General features: G+C 50.0%; 1 protein-coding gene across 2 annotated transcripts in view; it reads left to right on the plus strand.

The window, feature by feature from the left end:
• ABL1 (ABL proto-oncogene 1, non-receptor tyrosine kinase) overlaps positions 1-12,552 on the plus strand; it is a 115,005-nt gene that overhangs the window by 89,738 nt on the left and 12,715 nt on the right. For both annotated transcript variants that reach the window (XM_039862873.1, XM_039862874.1), the window contains exon 4: positions 4,897-5,169. In XM_039862873.1, the coding sequence (XP_039718807.1) occupies positions 4,897-5,169 (273 nt within the window). The remainder of the gene's footprint in view (positions 1-4,896; positions 5,170-12,552) is intronic.

Below are 12,552 nucleotides of genomic sequence, written 5' to 3' on the forward strand. Positions count from 1 at the left end.
CTATTGTCAGTATCGACACTTTCCATCACCGCAGATGTCTTTACACAGGGCCATAGTTTGTACGACTGACCACGTCGTCTGTCGTTGACGTGTGACTAGCGATCAGCCTTACCAGCTGGCTTTTCAGGTCATTGTTTTTACGCTAGGTTGGAGCTCGGTCCTTCCTTCTGCAGGATGTATGAGGGTGGTGAGCCCTTTCAAACCTTGCCTTCAGACCTCAAGGGTGCCTATTTAGTGACTTAGGACACCTGAGGACACCGCCCCTGAGGGAGGAGGTTTCTTCTCTGTGCTGTTTGTCCAGGGCAAGCCATGCTGCACTAGTCATCAGCTGAGGTTTGTGCTGAGTAGGGTAGTGCTCTCTTTTCTCTGGAGTTGTTTAATCGGCATCCTTGGAACAGATGCAGGCAGTCATGATCTAGTTTGACAGCTCAAAAGGAAAGAACAAGGCCTGTTGGGGGGTGCATGACTTGCAGAATTCGAGAGTCAGCCATTGAGGAAGCCAGCCCTTTTATATAAAAGCCAGCTTCCTCTCACTCCAGGTGGAGCATGGGGACCTCATATGATCAGTCACTAACCTATCACTGGGCAGCTCTTCGAAGTATCCTAGGCCTCTTGTCCTCCCCCTCCCTGGCAGAGACCCTCCCTTCAGCTGTCCGAGCATCTGGAGACTTCCGGTCGCATGGGGTCACCAGGCAGACCGTCTGCAGAGGCTCCTCTCCGAGGGCCACACCTGAGGAGCCAGTGTTGGGTGGGGTTGCGTCCCTGGAATGAGTAGAACAGTGTCAGAATGGGAGGTACTACAGAGATGCGTGAGTCTGTGGCTCGGCACTGACGAAAGCTGCTCATAGCAGAGCTTTGACGCAGTCCTTGTTGGGTCTCTAAGGGGAAAATTTAAGGTTGGTAGGAGGGACAGGCTAGGGTTGAATAAATTGAATTCTTATTCTGAAATTAGCTAATCTTTAAAAAACAACCGAATTTAGAAGATTCTTCTCTGAGGCCCCAAAGGATTTCTTTCTGTCCCCACCCTCTTGGCTCTACTTTACCTCTTTCCCCATGTCCCTGAGCTTTGGGTAGTCAGCCAGCCCAGGGTCACCAGCTCAGGGCCCAGAGTCTGGGACTGGGGAGTTTGGACCTGGACTCTTGAAAGGGCCTCACCAGACAGCCATTGCTGTTTCCTAGGAGTCTTGACAGTCTAAAAATCATCAGATACCCTGGGATTTGGTGGTGGTTCTTTGATCCTTTCTCAAACTTTGTAATCCTCTGCCAACATAGGAGAATTAAAGACTGATTTTTCTCCACCCTACTCCCTGCCGCCTAAGTCCCTCTCAGTTCATCTGTGTTTTTTGGTGCCTCCACCTTATTTACTTCTGTGGGGTGCCACTGTCAAGTTCTGCAGTTCCTGACAGCCTCGACAGAGTCTTTCCTTTTCTTCAAAGAGATGCCTAGCTGACATTTATTTCCTCCAGTCTGCTGAAGTGACAGGTTCGGGTTGACGGGAATGGAATTTGGGCTTAAGCTTTAGCAGAGGTGGCAAGAAAGGCCAACCTTATATAGCGTCTTGGATTTTAAGATTTACCCACGCTGACAGTGGTTCAGGAGGTGCAGGCATCCCGGTGAAAAGCCCACCAAAACATGGCTGACATTCCCTTGTGGAAGAGACTGGGAGCATTATTAATTACTGCTTAATTATTAAGTACTGCCTTTCTGCTGGTACATGAGATGCTCTTGGAATGATGCTCCTAGCTGAGCAGCGTGTAAACAGTACATGCACATTGGGTCTCCGGAGTCTGAGGCAGCTGGAGGGTGCACGGTTCCAAGCTCTGATAAGTCTGTGAGTATGGCTGTCAGGAGGCAAGCCATTTCTGTGGAGTTTCTTTGACAAGTCTTGTCTTTCAGATTCCTGCACAATTAAGACAAGGCACAGCCCTGGCTGAGCACCCAGAGTGTTTATATGAACGAATGCAGAGCATACTGACATGCCATTCAGAATGCTGATTTCACGTTCTTCTCTGAACGTGCCACGCATTCCTGGTGAAGATGACCGTGTTCACTAGCAAGTGCTGCTCAAAACCTAGAACTAATCAGACAGAGGCTGCCGACTTGACCGTTAGAAGACGGCTGTGCAGTTTGTTTCGGGGGCGTGGCTTTAATATTTAGCCACAGAGGCTTGGTGTATAAATTTTATATTGAAAAATGAACTAAGTCATAGGGTCTGTAAACTTAATTATTCAAAAGGATAAAGTCTGCCCATTCGGTGAAACCTCCCATCACTGAAATCTCTCACCTGGGAGCCTGGGAGGGAATCAGATGAGACCAAGAACAGATTCTGCATGAGCTTGGTCATTCTGTGCGACTGAGGGAGCGTGGTCTTCGAGGTGGGGAGCACTCCTTTCAAGCTGATGGGGAGAAATAAATCATGAGCCTCGCTCCCAGATGACCTGCCCTGTACTGTGCCAGTGAGTTCCAGGCTGAGGGGCGTTCGGATTCCGGGGGCGGGGGCGAGGGGCTTTCTTGGAATGGCTCAGCCAACTCAGGAGAGGGCTTAGAGCATTGCAGGCCGCAGTGAAGTAATTGGACAACTGACACTTTTCCAGAGAGGCATGGGGCTTAGGAGCTGTCCCCGAGGCCCACCCTGTCCTCTTTGGGAACTGCACTTAAGTCACGACTGACACATGAGAATGCTGTGTGTGCCAAGGGCAGGCTCGGTAACACTGTCTGCCACCCCCAGTGGCACTCTTGTGCCAGTGTTCAGGGGCCTGAGTATGCTGCATAGCATGTCCCCAGGCCAGTCACCTCGGAGCTTTTCCTCAGTGCTGTCATGTGTAAGAGTGGGGCCTCCTGGTGAGCTGCCGCCTCGTCCTGAAAGGTCCTGCCATTTGGAGGCACCATCTTGCAGAGGGACAAGTTCCCCAGAGCTATGGAGTCTTTCTGGACAATTCTTGGGCTGATCAGAATTTTATTTTAGTAGGACTGCTGCCAAAAGATTGTAAATTATAAACCTGTAAGCCAGAGTTTGCCATTAGCTTGCCTGAGTTTAAATTTGTTTAGGTCATCTCCCCAAGCAAAAAAATAAAATAAAATTGTTAAGTAATCCTATTTTCCCTCTTGAAGGTTATAGAAGGAAGCAACTTGTATATTTGCTATTATTGCCCTCTTTTAAAATATCCCGATTATCTGATATTACAAACAGAATAGTGGAACCTGCTGTAACCAGCAGCCAAGGCCTTGGCCCTGCCATGCGTTTCAAGCTTTCCCCCCGCTTTTCCTTGTTTTAAGTAATAAGATGTTAAGCTACAGCTGACCGATGTTCCCTTCTGTCCTTCCTGCCCCAGGCGTCACCACTGGTCCACATCGGTTCTCCCCTTCCCACATCCTTTGCAGTTTGGGCAAGACTTCCAGACGCCTAGTCGTGGCGTTTAGGATCCTCTCCCACTTCAGCGATCGCCGGCTGCTCCGAGTGAGCCAGTAGATTCCATGATGTGCCTGGAGCCCACTGTCCTCTGTGGTTAATGTGGAATGGCTCTTGCCACAGAAGCATTCCCTCACCACACCACTGACACAGAGGAAAAGATAGCCGTCACCCTCCCCGTTGTTCTCCTCTGTCACCTGCTCCTTTCCCTCCTCCCTGCCTCACTTGCGTCCAGACGCGCACTCCTTGCGGAGGTGCTCCCTGCACAGGTGCTCGCCGCCGTGCATCCCAGGGAGACTCAGGCGCTTGTGTCTGCAGTCCCTTCTCCCGACTTCCCGGCCGTGGGAACGCCTGGGTGGCCATCGTGCAGCCCTCCAGGCCCCCGCTCTGTTCCCGGAGACACTGCCCAGAGCAGCCCATAGGGCATCCCGCTGGGCCTTGCAGGTCTTGGCCTCTGATGCTTCTTACTTGGCCCAAGTTGAGGGAGTGGGAATGAGGAGGTTTGTGTTTTGTTTAGTGATATTCATCTGTGATCCTCTTTAGTTCTAGATAATCATATAATTATAGGTAATGATAGGTTTTAGTAATAAACATAATGTTTTAACAGGCTCAGTTCACTTTTTTCTTGTATGAAATTATGTGGTGGCCACAGCTGGAGCCTGGGTCCTCTGCACAGGAAGAAGCCCTGGTGTGGGTCTTTACAAGACGGCCAGTGAATTCCTGATAGGGAGACTTGGTGAACACGCTCTCTTTCCAGAGGTCGAGGGTAACGTAGCTGTAAGTCTTAGAAACGGCATCAAATGTGGCCTTGGTGAGGTTGCCCAGGGTGGCAGGTGCAGCCCCTGGCAGAGGCATAAGAAGCATAATTATTCTTTAAGATTTTCTTTTCTAATGGGCAAACATTTAATAAGCTCCACTCTTCACTAATTTAATCAGCTGTTATCGGGTACCTATTACGTGCTCATTCCTTGTTCTTGACATTGGGGATACAGGATAAAAACAGACAGCTTTAGGGCTCTGCTCTTATGAAGCTGACATTCTGGTAGATGGAGACAGCGATCAAGCCAGTAAATGGGGATTATCAGGGGTAAGTAAAATGTGGAGAAGTAAGATGGATGATAGGGTGTGACTGGTGCTGGGTGACGACTTCCGGTGGGGTGGTCAGGGGCGACTTCTTGGACGTTTTCACTGGGCTCACAATGGTGAGAGGACCAGGCATGTGAGGCTTAGGGAGGTGGAGGATTTCAGGCAGAGGGAGCGACAGCTGCAGAAGGCCCTGAGGCCTTTTACTGCATCTTCCCGCCTTAGCAAGTCAGTCAGAGCAGGCGTCCTCGACGCCAGTGGATTCCAGACACTGGGTCCTGCGTGGAGGGCCGCTCCCTGGGCTTTCGCTGTGCGTTATGGGAAGGCTCCGCAGAGCTGGTGTGCCGGGGTTGTCTGAGTTCCCGTCTGCTCCGTGGGCTGAAGGCTGTCCCTGTTTTTCCCAGCTCTACGTCTCCTCAGAAAGCCGCTTCAACACTTTGGCCGAGTTGGTTCATCATCACTCAACGGTGGCCGACGGGCTCATCACCACTCTCCATTACCCAGCCCCCAAGCGCAACAAGCCCACCGTCTACGGCGTGTCCCCCAACTACGACAAGTGGGAGATGGAGCGCACGGACATCACCATGAAGCACAAACTGGGCGGGGGCCAGTACGGGGAGGTGTACGAAGGCGTGTGGAAGAAATACAGCCTGACGGTGGCCGTGAAGACCCTGAAGGTAGGCCCGGGACTGCCCATTCGCCTCCAGGTAGAGCCGCCGCTGCTCACGGCGCCTCAGTCAAACGTGGTGCGTTGGCTGCTGGTGTGCGGTGGTGCACCTTTCCAGGTGGCCCGCCTCCTGCATGCAGGTCCGAGGGGTGATCGGTGCCGAGGCGTTGACTCGTCAGTCTCGTCATCTGTGTTTTAGGTACGTGTTGAGTCATTTTTATAATCTCAGTGTGTTTCCACATATGGTGAGAGCCGAGCAGTGCTGTGGTTTATGGTGTAAAAAGATTAGTCATTTGGAGAAGTTTTTTCATTCTATGGCAAGTGTCTTTTAAAGCCGTGGGTTTCCGTTCTGTTTGTGTGGCATTTGGATCACTTCCTGTTGAGAGTTAAGAGAAGGGAAAAAAAACTCTTGCATGTTAAAAGAAAGATTTAACCAGAATGCGTTTGACTTTTCTGTGGATTTTGTTGGCACATTTGGAAAGCAAGTGCTGTTTAGTTCCTGGCAGGTTCCTTCCTGTTCTCTGTACTGTGCGTCCAGACTTCTGGAGTTAAGGAAACATTAAGCTTCTTACTAACTCAGATGCCCCGCTTTTTTTCTTGTTATCTCTGACTTTCACTCTCTCAACGAAATGCATAGTGTTTGTGGTTTCCAGGCAGTTTGTTTTTCTTTTGAAGTTTTCTTTTGAAGTTCTTTGAAAGCTTTAGGACACCAAGGAGGGAAGTTTTAATTTGCAGCCTTCTTCAAAATGCGATCCCCGCTTTGTGGCGAGAGTGTCCCCTAGTGTTGACCTGCGATATTTTCACCTGAGAACTTCAACTCCGTTGACCTGCACAGAAATCGAGAATGAGCCCGTTTTTGTAACTATTAGGAAAAGAACTGAAACACCCACTGGTGGGAAAAATGGACCCAACCGTGTTTATCTTCTCGAAAGTCAGCTGGGTGCATGCTTTGAGACCGGCGCAGCCAAATTGCTTTAGGGACTCTTGTTTCCCTGATGCCTTCACTCAGCGGTGCAGTAAAAGGGAAACTATGATTTCTGGCTGATACAAAGTGACCCTTACGTGGAACGATCACATTCTTTAGTCCTAGAAACCAAAGGTGGCTTCCTGGCACTATATTAAATGTGTCCCCTGAGATCGGTCCTTGGGGCAGGGCTGACACGGGAGGGAGGGCGTGGTTTCGGGTCACCTCAAGAACTTTTAGATATTTTCCAGATAGGATTTTTTTAAAGATTAGTGAGCATTTATCGAGTTCCTCACTTCTGTTTGCCAGACCCTGGCTTAGCACGGGAACTGTGAAAAGGAGTGAGGCCGAGTCCCTCGCTTCACGCTCGTCTGGGTCGCTAGAGCGGTCTGGCTGGAGGCGGGCGGCCTGCTCAGCGGGAGACAGAGCAAGTGCAACGGTAATAGCTGCGCAGTCTGATAAGGGCCACGCCAGGCGCGAGCCCGGCACTGTGTCACCTCACAGGACCAAAAGGAGGGACTGAGCTCTGCCTGACGGGGAGAGCGCATGAAGGGAATCCTGGGCCAGGGCTGTAGTGGGAGACCAGGAGTGGGCCAGGGGCGCAGAGAGGTGGAGGCCAAAGAGGGCACAAGTCACAGAGGGCTTGAACCCAGCTAAGGAGCTGGGGTGGTCCCCTGGAAGCAGTGGGGCCCACGGAAGGGTTTGGTGCATGCGAATAAGATGATAGCATTTGCATTTCACAAAGATGGCTATGTTGGCGAGCCATCTTTAGAAAGAACTGAACAGCCCTTGCCCTTCCTCTCACAGATGGGGGGAGCACAGGGAGAGGCATGTACTTGTGCTGCAGCATCTCGATTGGCACACAATTGAAGACCAGGCCCAGAGACACCAGGCCTTGACCAGCTCGAGAAACTGTTAAAGGCCTGGGCATCACCAGGCATTTGCCAGAATCTGCAGAAATGGAACGAGGAGGAGTAAAAGCACAAAGTACACTAGATTTCAGCCCAGGCAGGGCTTGTTCAAAAGCTTTAAAAGGAGATCGAGTGTGTGCAATTTGAAATGTGGGGAAAACCGAGCCCAGTAGCCGATGCCGTGGCATTGTTCTCTGACCGCCTGAAGGAGGGGATTTCAGAGGCGGGACCTCCTGGAGCTGTGGTGGTGGTGGTGGTGGTTTTCTGTTACCAGTGAATCAGGATTATCTGGAAGTGGGTGCCTGTTAGAATATACTTTTTAATGATGTATGGTTCAACTTTTTATTACATACTGTTACTGATTCTCCCCAAGAGCCTTATTAATGTGTGGTCCCAAAGTATAGGATCCGGTTGTGTGGAGTTCTGTGAGTCGTCACCCCAGCCGATTAGGGAAGGGGAATGCGTCATTGTCCAGAGGCACGTTAGCCCAGGATACGGTGCTGAGGCACTACGAAGTGAATGCTCCCTCCTCTGCCCCGCCCAGCACAAAAAGCATCTCTGCAGCTTGTTTCTCACTCGTCCGATAAGATTATATATTTGGGCATTTATCTCTGCTACAGAAGTAGAGAACTTTGGCTTCTAAATGACAGGTAATAGCTACCATTGATTGAGCTCTTACTACGTGCCCGGCAGAGTTCTGAGTGCCTTTCATATAGCATCTCATTTCATCCTTACAGCAACCTTAAGAGAAGGGTCGTGATACTAGCGCTGTTTCACAGTTGAGAAAACCCAAGCAGAGGGAGGTTCGTAATTGGCCTGGCGTCACACCACTGGGAGTGGCAGGGCCAGGATTCAAACCGAGACATCCTGCTCCAAAGCCCTATTATTGTTATTACTATTATTATTATTATTAGTCGCTCAGGTTCTCATTCCTCATATACCCTGCAAAATATACATAAACCACAGTTACGCATCTTAAAAATCACTCTTCCCTTCTCCCCCATTCACTTCCCTTAGAGGTGATAGCTCTGGTCTTCCTTCTTCTCCAGGACTCCTTGGAAAACCCTACCAGCTCTAGCCCAGGCTTTCGTTCGCTCAGCCGTTCTCATCCAGCACCTCACTGGGCACCTCCCTGGGCACCTGTGTATTGGTCTCTTCCCGCCTCCCTGTCCTGCCTGTTCTGTGTTGCTGGCCCCCCGAAGGGCAGAGTCAGCTCTTCTTTAACCAGCAGGGGGAGCAAGGCCCTACTTTTCACCACGACTTCATACTGAACCACTAGGCAGTATTAGGTCCTATACCTTCTGAGCATAGGGACAGGACGGCAGGATGAGTACATGAAAAAAGGAGGCACAGGTCTGACCCCTATGGGTGGGAAACTGGGATTACAACCAAGGCCCACTGATGGGAAACTGCTAGTTTGCATTTTGACAGTGGGTCATAGGCTTAGCTTTACCCCTGTGCTAACTGTATTTAAGTCAGGATGAGCCTAAGAGAACCAACTGTCAAGAACAGGGAGCCCTAAGTTTCACATGCGCTGTATTCCAAAAGTTAGTTTGTAAGTCTTTTTTTTCCCCCTTATACAGTTGTATAAGTAATAGAATTTAGAAAAGACTGCTGTTAGTCTAGTTGTGACATTAAGATTGAATCATAAGTGAACTGACAGATTTACCATTAAAATAATGGAAAATAATGTTATAAAATGTTGACTTAAAACTGTACCCAGTTCTTTACCTGGTTTTCAAATAGGTCAAAAATGCGCATAGTCTCCTCCACCCTTGATTCTTGTATCTTTCCAGAAATAGTCCGCGTGCGCATTATTTTTAACCACATGGCAGCATGCTGTAGACACTGCTCTGTACCTTTTATGTCCACTTAATGTGTCGTGACCGTTGATCCTTGTCAGCGCACACAAGGTCGTCTTGTCCTTGTGTGGATATACTTCAGCGTGTACCAGCCCTCATGGCCGTTTGTGTTCTCTCCAACACCTGGCTGTTCGGAACAGTCCCCAGGGAGTCCTTATTCGCTCATACGGGAGAGACTCCTGGCGGGTCAGCTCCTCAGAGTTGAACTGCCGGATTGAGGACCACGTGCGTTTTCGTTCTGATCACAGTCTCAGCTGCCGCCCAGGGCGCGCCTGCCTCTTTACACTCTACCGCCAGTGCAAGGGTGGCGTGCCTGTGTGCCGCACCCTCACCAACACAGGGTGTTTTGGCTGGGGGTTTAGTTTTGTTATTTTCCCCCCAAGGAGATCGGTTTTATTGGAGAGCTCCAGAAATGAGCAGAGAGGGAAGGGTTCTGTGACAGCATTCGCACGGGGCAGTCCCGCACAGTGCTCTCTGGCTTCCCCAGAGGGCTGTGCACTGGGGAGAGAGGCCGCTGTTGCCTTGTGACCCTGCTGGGTTCTCTGCCGGCTGCAGAGCCAGGTACAGGTGCGGTATTGGGGGATCAGCGTTCTGGGGCTTCACCTCTGGGAGGTGCTTTCTTGTGGACTTTCTGCTTGAGCTTCAGGTGTCAGACCTGGTTTGTGAACCGCCTTCCTCTGTCGAGCTCAGAAACTCTGCCCCATCTCTCCTGTGTGATTTTAAACATGTTGGCCTTGGTCCACCTGGAGTGAAGGACGGTACTTCACTGATTGTAACGTCGTTCAGCTAACATTTGGGTAAGAATCAGAAGCGTGTGGAAACTGATCTCTGTCCGACAGGAGCCCTGCCCCAAGCCCGGGGGGCTCCTTGCTGAGAGGGAGCAGAGAGAGCACTAAAAGCTGTACAGCAGCAGCAGGAGGCGGAGCCATCTTTAAAAACAGTGTTCTTTTTTATGCTGTAGGATACTTACTGTTGAAGGTGAGACCAGGGAGCAAACAGGATGAAGCTGGTTAGAACATACCTGTGAGATGTTGAGTCCAGGAGAATGTATCTGTGAGAAAGACAAAAAACTGTGTTAAAGAACCTGCTTGTCTTTCATACAAGCTATATATTTAGTCTGCTTCTCAGAAATCGAGATCAGCCGTCTTAAATAATAGCGAGTTCCACTGGTGGGACGCTGGCCAGGGGCTGGGCACGGTACTTGGCACTGGGGCAGATACTGCTGTCTTTTCCACCTGTATAAATGAAGAAACAATTTCAGAGATCACTGCTGTGTTACCTGTTCCATAAGTAACACCTGGCTACACAGTGGCAGGGCTTGGTCAGTATTAACAAGCCGCCTTTTAACCTCTTCCCTGGACCAGCCCAAACCTTCATCTGCATCTGGGCCAAGCCCATCAGTCCTTGTGGAGAGAGGCCAGTTGACCCATCTCCATCCCAAACAGACAAGGCTGAAATTCACAGCTTTTACTCAAAGTGTTGCCCTCACCCCAATTAACCTGAGTTAGTTTTATTTTACTATGTAAGGGAAGAATTCTCTTCAAAAACATGGTGGAAAGTTTTTTAATGAAAGTAAAGAAATTTAGCAGAATAACATTGGGGATATTTCCACTTGAACCCAACTATAAATGTAGTATGCTGTTAGTTCAGACTGTGAGTTGAACCCAGTCTGATTCCAGCAGGGGGAGACACGTTCCCACTGATTGTCCTGAAGGAAGAAAACAAGGGTTTATTTATACTGTCCGCGCGCGCGCATGCGTGTGTGTGTGTGAGTGTGTATGTATGAATGAATGAATGAATGAATGAATGAATGAAAAGAGAAAGACAAAAAGAAGAAGGATGCCTTGGAGAGCTGTATTGTTCTTCCTGCATGTCCAAGACTCTTAAGACCGAGAACATGGTTCTTTTAGAAAAGAGTCAGCAGCTGTAAGACAAATGGTGTTTCTGAAATGACTTCCCCGTTCACGGTTTATCGTGTGGTGCTTTAAAATCGAAAAACTCCACTTGTCTGGAAAGCTTCATGTGAGAGCTACTTTTTGAATGTGTTGCTGGCCAGGCAAGATTCTTAAAGCCCCTGGTCCTCAGTGGGCAGCACTGACACCCCCGTCCTAGTAGGCGTTCCCACTCCAGCCTTTGACATTAGTGTGTCACCCTGGCAAATCAGAGCACTTCACGCCCCAAACGGCATGGTCGGCTGAGCACGTGACAGAGTGGAGAGGACTCTGAAGAATCAAGGAGCCCGCCCGTGGGGTGGCAGTTGGGGTGCCTCCTCTTCCCCCACACAGCCTGGCACAGAGACTACCAGTGACGTTTAATTGACATTAAGAGCAGCTCGCCATTTTTAAAGAGCAATAACTTTCTAAATTTCAGTCTCACAGAGCCGCACGCAAAGTGATAATGGCCTGACACGTAACTCACTGGTCACGCTCCGCTCGTAAATGTGATTGACCGAAGCAAGAAAGCGCTAAGCAGAGATGGGTCTGTCCTCTGGACGTCTGCCTTAGGTTCGGGGGCTAGGAACGGGGGTGGGGTGGTCACAGTGAATGCTACGGTAAGGACACTTTAGACCTTTGTCCCCGAAGGGGCAGGTGCAGTGTATAAGGTTCCACATTTAAGGTGAACTTGATGAGGTTTTCCTTTGGGGGATCTAGTTTTCAGGAAGGTCATTCCCTGTCTCCCATGCAGTCTTTCTCTTCAGACAAACTCAAAATCCATGTTGAAATTTGGCGGGTGGTATCTCGCTTCCCTCGTTGGCCTTTATAGCCAGGTTCTCGCAGCGAACAGACCATGCCATTTACCACCACCTGCTTCCCATTTTGATGGTCAGTTCAGAGGACAGTGGGTTCTTTAAGTCACAGAGAGGCTCACCTGACGTAAGCCGCAGCCCGGTTCTCGTGTAACAGGGCCTCGTTACTGCGCCACGGCCCGCGGACTGGGGCCGAGTCCGAAAATACCTGAGGAAATGTAGAAATATCACCACGTTTGCCAACATCTTTGTCTCTCCTCAGCATTCAGACACCGAACTTGCTGCCGATGATGCTTGTGGCTCTCGTTAGGGAAGCTGCTAGCGAAGATGATTTTAGAAATGGAGTAACTGACCTGACAGATAGTGTTGACGGCTTCATTAAGAACCCCATGACACCCCATTCTTAAGCAGTCCCACGTCCTCTGTTTGTGCCGTGTTTCGAGGTGTCGTTCTTTGATGCTACAGTATCTGTTTGTGTCATCAGAGTCTCTTCTCTTAAATCGGGTACATTTCAGATTCTTCCGGCAATGTTTTGTGTGTGCGTTAGGCATTTTAAGACCCCTTGCAAGCCAGCTGTCCTTTAGGGAACTAACGCCATGTTTGTGGTGTTTGCCTGCACACACCTCCCCCCACCCGCAAGCTCCACACGGTGATGGGAACAGGTACAGTCCGCGGAGCAGCCACCAGAAGCAGGTCACCAACGTATACAAACCAACTTTGCTGTATTGCCCTGGGCGAGAATTCAAAAGTTCAGCACCAAAGAGGCAATTCGTCGTGCCCTTGAGACGGTGATTGGCTGCCTCAGAACCTGTGCAGAGCAATGCGCTGGCCGAACCTGGTGGGCCAGGAAGCTTGTTTGCCAAAGCTCCAGTTCATGTCAACCACCCCATCATACCTTCCCACACACACA

Source organism: Pteropus medius, unplaced genomic scaffold, assembly GCF_902729225.1.
Source record: "Pteropus medius unplaced genomic scaffold, Ma_sr-lr_union100, whole genome shotgun sequence".
NCBI lineage: Eukaryota > Metazoa > Chordata > Mammalia > Chiroptera > Pteropodidae > Pteropus > Pteropus medius.